This window comes from Eubalaena glacialis, chromosome 5 (genome assembly GCF_028564815.1).
Source record: "Eubalaena glacialis isolate mEubGla1 chromosome 5, mEubGla1.1.hap2.+ XY, whole genome shotgun sequence".
Classification (NCBI taxonomy): Eukaryota; Metazoa; Chordata; class Mammalia; order Artiodactyla; family Balaenidae; genus Eubalaena; species Eubalaena glacialis.
In genome coordinates, this window is record NC_083720.1 from 30,164,121 (window position 1) to 30,172,936 (window position 8,816).

Genomic DNA, 8,816 nt, shown 5'->3' on the forward strand with positions numbered 1-8,816 from the left:
CAAAGCAATCTTGAGCAGAAAAAATGGAGTTGGAGGAATCAGACTCCCTGACTTCAGACTGTACTACAAAGCTACAGTAATCAAGAGAGTATGGTACTGGCACAAAAACAGAAATACAGATCAATGGAACAGGATAGAAAACCCAGAAATAAACCCACGCAACTATGGTCAACTAATCTATGACAAAGGAGGCAAAGATATACAATGGAGAAAAGACAGTCTCTTCAATAAGTGGTGCTCGGAAAACTGGACAGCTACATGTAAAAGAATGAAATTAGAACACTCCCTAACACCATACACAAAAATAAACTCAAAGTGGATTAAAAACCTAAATGTAAGACCGGACACTATAAAACTCTTAGAGGAAAACATAGGAAGAACACTCTTTGACATAAATCACAGCAAGATCTTTTTTGACCCACCTCCTAGAGTAATGGAAATAAAAACAAAAACAAATGGGACCTAATGAAACTTAAAAGTTTTTGCACAGCAAAGGAAATATAAACAAGACAAAAAGACAACCCTCAGAATGGGAGAAAATATTTGCAAACGAATCAATGGACAAAGGATTAATCTCCAAATTATATAAACAGCTCATGCAGCTCAATATTAAAAAACAAACAACCCAATCAAAAAATGGGCAGGAGACCTAAATAGACATTTCTCCAAAGAAGACATACAGATGGCCAAGAGGCACATGAAAAGCTGCTCAATATCACTAATTAATAGAGAAATGCAGATCAAAACTACAATGAGGTATCACCTCACACTGGTTAGAATGGACATCAGAAAATCTACAGACAACAATTGCTGGAGAGGGTGTGGAGAAAAGGGAACCCTCTTGCACTGTTGGTGGGAATGTAAATTGATACAGCCACTGTGGAGAACAGTATGGAGGTTCTGTTCAACTAAAAATAGAATTACCATATGACCCAGCAATCCCACTACTGGGCATATACCCTGAGAAAACCGTAGTTCAAAAAGACACATGCACCCCAATGTTCATTGCAGCACTATTTACAATAGCCAGGTCATGGAACAACCCAAATGTCCATCAACAGATGAATGGATAAAGAAGATGTGGTACATATATACAATGGAATATTACTCAGCCATAAAAAGGAATGAAATTGGGTCTTTTGTAGAGACATGGATGAACCTAGAGACTGTCATACATAGTGAAGTAAGTCAGAAGAGAAAAACAAATATTGTATATTAACGCATATATGTGGAATCTAGAAAATGGTACAGATGAACCAGTTTTCAAGGCAGAAATAGAGACACAGATGTAGAGAACAAACGTATGGAGACCAAGGGGGGAAAGTGGCAGTGGTGGGATGAATTGGGAGATTGGGATTGACATATATACACTAATATGTATAAAATGGATAACTAATAAGAACCTGCTGTATAAAAAAAAATAATGAAATGAAATTCAAAAAAAAGTCTACAGCATGACACAGAATAACTTGAAAAACAAAAAAGACACTTCTTCCTTTCATAAGCATATTTCTCTCATCTAAACATCTCTGAACTGATTTACAAGATCGTGAGACTTCTACATGTATAGTGATTACTTATATGTGTATTTTTTTTCCATCATATTTTTCCTGATTTCTACTCACCCTGCTCTTACTTTACCTTTTTTGCCTTTTTCTTGTCTTGTAGTAGACCAAATCCTGATACTTCTTCATCTTTGCTTCTGGAATACTCTATAGTCATGTCATCTAACAAATATAATGTGAGCCACATATGTAAGTCTAAAGTTAAAAAAGTTAAAATTAATTAGTACCTATATATTATTTCACAGTGTATCCAAAGTGTTATCGATTCAATATGTGATCCATAACCATTTTACTTTGTTTTACTGTATTAAGACCTGAAATCTGGTGTGTATTTTACTCTTACAGGACATCTCAATCTGAACCAGCCACCTTTCAATGCTTAATAGCTCCATGTGACTAGTGCCTGCCATATTGGACAATGTAAGTCTAAAATTTATTCTCCTTTGTCAGCCTTAGGAAAACTAGGGTAATTTAAAAATACCCATTTGGAAATGGAACAAAAAAAGAACAATAATTAACTGTCAATAAACATTACAGTTTTCCTAAGCTTGGGTTATCTATTCAGGAGTTATTCCTCAAGCAAGATCAAAGTGTTTATAACGTGCCAATTATTGCACATTAAATCAGCAAAATTGTTATGTGCTCCTAAAATCAGGAGCTCTAAATCACTACAGAGAGTAGTGAATGTATTCATTAGAAGATAGGATCTAAGGGCTTCCCTGGTGGCGCAGTGGTTGAGAGTCTGCCTGCCAATGCAGGGGACACGGGTTCGAGCCCTGGTCTGGGAAGATCCCACGTGCCGCGGAGCAACTAGGCCTGTGAGCCACAATTACTGAGCCTGCGCGTCTGGAGCCTGTGCTCCGCAACAAGAGAGGCCGCGATAGTGAGAGGCGCGCGCACCGCGATGAGGAGTGGCCCCCGCTTGCCGCAACTAGAGAAAGCCCTCGCACAGAAACGAAGACCCAACACAGCCATAAATAAATAAATAAATAAATAAATAAATAAATAAATAAGAAGATAGGATCTAAGAATTTTTTCCCTGTTTTTAAAATTAGCAATCCAAAGTCTTTCAGTTCAGTATGGATAAAAATACGACACTGGCATAAATTGAAGAAAACATGATATCATTTAATAATTTTGACATCATCAGTTTTCCAGTGAACATGATAAATCCCCCCAGTGACAGGATTATTCTTCACTCCGTGAATGCAGAGTGAATAAAGGACACAGACTAACTTATCATGCTCTGGATGGCCTCTACCTACTGCCAAACCATTGCATGTGCATGCCTTGATCACATGCAAACTTCTGTAAAACACTCAACTCGTGGCTGGGGAGATTATAGTTCTACTGCCAAAGTTCTAATTGAACTAATTTCAATGTAAATATTGGACCTATCTTATCCCAGCGTTTTGGCTAGCTTCACAAAGAGAAAAAATAAACTCTTGAAATAATTCAGTTCAGTGTTGAAAGAACTTATTTCAAACTGTCAGCACAATTGTTCAAAATGTTCCACACATAAATCAGTTTAAATGAGCCTGGTTAAAATGACCAAAACTGTGCCTCAATTCCCAGCAACTTGAAACACATAGATTTTTTCTCTTTCCTTTTAGAAGCTATACTTCTAATGGAGAAAAATAATTTATACCATTTCTTATCAGGTAAGATAGATTTAATCTAAGTATAAAAATTTAAAACTTTAAGTAATTCTCTCACAATTCATTTTGATTTCTTTTTCTTCTTTTTTTGGCTTCTGTGTGACATGCATATATATATATATATGTTTCAGGTGCACAACATTGTAATTCAACACCTATATATACTACAAAATGATTACCCCCACAAGCCTAGTTATCATCCTTCACCGTACAGTTGACCCCCTTCACCCATTTCACCCACCCACCCACAACCCTCTTGCCTCTGGTAACCATTTGTGTGTTCTCTGTATTCATGAGTTTGTTTTTGTTTTATTTTGTTTGTTCTTTTGGTTTTTTTTTTTTTAGTCCATATATGAGTGAAATCATATAGTATTTGTCTTTCTGCATCTGACTTATTTCACCTAGCATAATATCTTTAAGGTCTATCCATGTTATCATAAATGGCAGGATTTCATTTTTATGGCTGAATAATATTCCATTTTATGTATATGTATACACCACGTCTTCTTTATCCATTCTTCCATCGATGGACACTTAGGTTGCTACCAGATTTGGGCTATTGTAAATAATGCTGCAGTGAACATAAAGGTGCATATATCTTTTTGAATTAGTGTTTTCATGTTCTTCAGTTAAATACCCAGAAGTAGAATAGCTTGGTCATATGGTAGTTCTATTTTTAATTTTCTGAGGCATCTCCATATTGTTTTCTATAGTGGCTTCACCAATTTATATTCCCACCAGCAGTGTATGAGTGTTCACTTTTCTCTGAATTCTCTCCAACATTTGTTGTTTCTTGTCCTTTCCATAACTGCCATTCTAACAGGTATGAGGTTGATATCTCATTGTAGTTTTGACTTGCATTTCCCTAATAATTAGACATCGAGTATCTTAGATGTTGAGCATCTTTTCATGTGTCTGTTGACCATCTGTATGTTTTCTGTGACAAAATGTCTATTCATAGTCTCTGTCCATTTTTTAATCAGAATGTTTCTTTGTTGTTGAGTTGTATGAGTTCTTTATATATTTTGAATATTAACCCCTTATCACATATATGATTTGCAATTATCTTCTCCCTTTCAGTAGGTTACCTTTTCATTTAGATTATCGTTTCCTTCACTGTGCAGAACTTTTTTAGTTTTAGTTTGATGTAGCCCCATTCTCATTTTCTTATTTTTACTTTTTTTCCCTTTCCTTTGGAGTCAGATTCAAACAAAAAAAAACAACTCTAAGTCCCATGTCAGTGAAGTGGCTACCGTTGTTTTCTTCAAGGACTGTTATGATCTCAAGTCTTACATTTAAGTCTTAAATTCATTTTTAGTTAGTTTTTTTGTATAGTGTAAGGTAGTGATCTAATTTCATTCTTTTTCATGTGGCTGTCCAGTTTTCCTAACACCATTTATTGAAAACACTGTTCTTCTCCATTATAGGTTCTTTACTCCTTTGCCATAAATTAGTTGTTCTTATATGTGTGGGTTTATTTCTGGGCATTCAGTTTTGTTTCATTGATCTGTGTGACTGTTTATGTGCCAGAATATGTTGTTTTGATTACTATACCTTTATAGTAATCAGGGAGTTTGATACCTCCAGCTTTGTTCTTCTTTCTCAAGATTGTTTTGGCTATTCAGGATCTTTTGTGGTTTCATACAAATATTAGAATTATTCACTCTAGTTCTGTGAAATGTGCCATTGGAATTTTGAAAAGGATTGCACTGAATTTGTAGGTTGCTTTGGGTAGTATGGACATTTTAACAATACTGAGTCTTCCAGTCCACAACCAGGAAATTTCTTTCTATTTATTTGTGTCTTCTTCAATTTCTTTCATCAGTGTCTTATAGTTTTCAGAGTACAGGTCTTTCACCTCCTTGGTTAAATTTATTCCTAGGTATTTTATTCTTTTTGATGCAATTGTAAATGGGACTTTTAAAAATTTCTCTTTCTGATAGTTTGTTATTCCTGTATAGAAATGCCACAGATTTCTGTATACTTATTTTGTATCTTGTGACTTTACAGGATTCATTTATTAGTTCTTACCGCTTTTTGTTGGAGTCTTTAGGGTTTCTAGATATAGTATGATATCATCTGCAAATAGTGACAGTTTTACTTCTTCCTGATTTGGACGCCCTTTATTTCTTTCTTTTTCTTTTTTTTTTTTTAGAAGTCCAGTTACCTTGGAGTTTATTTAAACTAAGAGAAAAAGGTCATAATGTTTTCATGCAATACATACTTCGTTCTTTAAATAACAATTCTGACAAATAACAGAAAGAATTAAGGAATGCTGTATTTGTGATCCATACAAAACACCAACATTTTGGGTCACACATAATTTAAAGAAATGTCCCAAACACTTTTCAAAATACTGTAGTAACCAATACATAGAGGCATGCCTTAGGTGGCCATAGGAATGCAGTTTAGAAAATAAAGAAAAAAATCACACTGTAACTACTCAATTTCTTCAAAATCACTGAGCAAGAAAAGCAACAATGAACTTCCATACTGATTTTACATAACTTCTATACAGTACCTTGACTTAAATCCAAGAGCAAAAGTTAAGACTCTCCTCCTCTATTTTTGGTAAACAACTGCATGGTAAACTTAGATGACTTTTCCCCTGGATTTTACCTGGGAGTGGCCTTTTAAATTTTTTATTTAAAAGAGGGCAGGTTTGGCACTTTTATACTGATGTCACCAATGTTAATATTTCTTGGGATCTCAGGAAGATTCATATTCTTTACAGCTGATACAGCATGGGCTGGAGCTCCCACTAAGCCAGCCTCAGATTTCTCCAGTTTATTTTGTGCATCAATTTGTGTAACAATCTCATTCATGTTGGTCTCCAATACCATTCCCCCCATCACCATTTCTGCAAGAATATTGGGAACCTTGTCTACATGGAAAATTAAATCCAGTTCACAGACATTTTCAAAACACTTGTCTAATGTTTCCACAAATACTTGAATTAGATCTAAAATGCCAAGTTCACTTTCTGAAGAATCCACACAGAAGACAAAATATAATGTTGCATAATGTCTATAAATCAGTTTGTTGTCAGATTCTCCAATTAATAATCCTCCTTCTAGGAAATTACAAACATTTTCATCTCTCTTAGATACCAAATGGAATGTCTCCCTGATGATTTGCCGTTGTGTATCTTCACTGTAGGGCTGGTAGAACTTGGAGAGCCGCGGCTTCCCATGGTTGTTAAAGATTAGGATCGCCTTGATCATGGCTGAGCCGGGCCGACCGGGTGGGAGCTGGGGGCCAGGACGGGAGCCCTTTATTTCTTTTTCTTGCCTAATTGCTCTGGCTAGGACTTCCAATACTACATTAAATAAAAGTGGCAAGAGTGGGCATCCTGTCTTGTTCCTTATCTTAGAGGGAAAGCTTTGAGCTTTTCACCATTGATCATGATGTTAGCCGTGGGTTTGTCATATATGACTTCATTATGCTGAGGTACTTTCCCTTTAAACCCATTTTGTTGAGAGTTTTTTGATAAATGGATGTTGAATTTTGTCAAATGCCTTTTCTGCATCTATTGAGATGATCATATGATTTTCATACTTTATTTTGTTAAAGTGATGTATCACACTGATTGATTTACAGATATTGAACCATCCTTGCATCCCTGGAATAAATCCCCCTTAATTATGGTGTATGATTCTTTTACTATATTGTTAGTTTTGGTTTACTAATGTTTTGTTGGGGATTTTTGCATCTATGTTCATCAGAGATGTTGGTCTGTAATTTTCTTTTTTTGTGTTGTCATTGCCTGGTTTTGATATCAGGGTAATGGTGGCTTCATAAAATGAGTTAGGAAGTGTCCTCTCCTCTTCAATTTTTTGTAAGTTTGAGAAGGACAGGTATTAACTCTTCTTCAAATGTTTGGTAGAATTCCCCTGTGAAGCCTTCCTGTCCTGGACTTTGTTTGTTGGGAGATTTTTGATCACTGTTTCAGTCTCCTTACTAGTAATCAGTCTATTCAAATTTTCTATTTCTTCATGAGTCACTCTTGCAAGAGTGTATGTTTCTAAGAATTTATCCATTTCTTCTAGGTTGTCCAATTTGTTGGTGTATAATTGTTCATAGTAGTCTCTTATGATCCTTTGTATTTCTGTGGTGTCAGTTTTAACTTCTACCCTTTCACCTCTAATTTTATTTGAGTCCTGTCTTTTTTTCTTGGTTAGTTTAGATAAAGATTGGTCAATTTTGTTCGCCTTTTCAAAGAACCAGCTCTTAGTTTTTTCTTAGTTTCCTTTTAATTTATTTGCTCTGATCTTTATTATTTTCTTCTTTATACTAATTCTGGGCTTTGTTCTTTTTCTGTATTTTGGGGGTATAGGTAAATTGTTTATTTGGGATTTTTCTTGTTCCTGGAGGTAGGCTCTATTGCTATGAACATCTCTCTTAGAGTGAAACAGAAACAGACTCACAAACATAGAGAATGGACTTGTGACTGCCAAGGAGGAGGGGGGATGGGGGAGGGTTGAAATGGTAGCTTGGGACTAGCAGATGCAAACTATTATATATAGAATGGATAAACAACAAGGTCCTATTGTATAGCACAGGGAACTAAATATATTCAATATCCTGTAATAAACCATAATGAAAAAGAATATATGTACATGGATATATGCATATATGTGTATAACTGAATCACTTTGCTGTACACCAGAAACTAACACAACATTGTAAATCAACTATACTTTAATATAAATAAATAAATAAATATTTTTAAAAAATTTTAAAATAACTGTTTGCACTGCATCCCATAGACTTCATGTTATATATGTTTTCCTTTGCTTCTAGGTATTTTTTTATTTCTCCTTTGATTTCTTTGATGACTCATTGGTTTTTCAGTAGTATGTTTTTTAATCTCCATGTTATGTTTTTTCCCATTTTTTTCTTGTGATTGATTTCTAGTTTCATACTTTTGTGGTTGGAGAAGATGTCTGATATGATTTCAGTCTTCTTGAATATATTGATCCTTGTTTTGTGACCTAACATGTGATCTATCCTGGAAAACGTTCCATGTGCACTTGAGAAGAATGTGTATTCTGCTGCTTTTGGATAGAATGTTCTGTAGATATCTGTTGAGCAATTGGGTCTGTTGTGTCATTTATGTCTGATGTTTCCCTGTTGATTTTCTATCTTGATGATCTGTCCATTGATGTAAGTTGGATGTTAAAGTCCCCTACTTTAACAAGAAATTGCTTTCAATTTCTTCCTTTAAGTCTGTTAATATTTGCTTTATATCTCTTGGTGCTCCTCTGCTGGTGCATATACATTTATAAATGTATATCTTCTTGCTGGATTGACCCTTTTATCATTATGTAATGCTCTTCTTTGTCTTTTATTATGGTCTTTGTTTTTAATTCTATTTTGTCTGATATGAGTATAGCTACTCCAGCTTTCTTTTCATTTCCATGTGCATGGAATATATTTTTTCCATCCCTTCACTTTCAGTCTGTATGTGCCCTTTCTTCTGAAGTATCTTATTAACAGCATATAGATTAGTCTTTTAAAAATCCATTCAGCCACTATATGTCTTTTGAGTTTAGTCCATTAACATTTAAAGTAATTATTGATAGATATGTAG

At 34.8% G+C, this 8,816-nt stretch overlaps 1 protein-coding gene across 5 annotated transcripts; it reads right to left on the reverse strand.

The window, feature by feature from the left end:
• Nucleotides 1-5,845: 5,845 nt before the first annotated feature.
• LOC133092600 (AP-3 complex subunit sigma-1-like) lies at nucleotides 5,846-6,470 on the reverse strand. Of its 5 annotated transcripts, none has more exons than XM_061192053.1 (2): nucleotides 6,175-6,470; nucleotides 5,846-5,994 (listed from the first exon to the last, which is right to left on the reverse strand). In XM_061192053.1, exons 1-2 carry the CDS (start codon nucleotides 6,445-6,447, stop codon nucleotides 5,866-5,868), a joined length of 402 nt encoding a protein of 133 aa, XP_061048036.1. In that variant the 5' UTR covers nucleotides 6,448-6,470; the 3' UTR covers nucleotides 5,846-5,865. The 5 variants fall into 5 exon arrangements, with proteins under 5 accessions (XP_061048036.1, XP_061048034.1, XP_061048035.1 ...); XM_061192051.1 differs by having other exon boundaries at nucleotides 5,846-6,102; XM_061192052.1 differs by having other exon boundaries at nucleotides 6,103-6,470.
• Nucleotides 6,471-8,816: the final 2,346 nt, after the last annotated feature.

Coding starts and splice junctions, on each gene's coding strand:
- LOC133092600 (XM_061192050.1), bottom strand. CDS start 6,447: ATGATCAAGGCGATCCTAATCTTTAACAACCATGGGAAGCCGCGGCTC.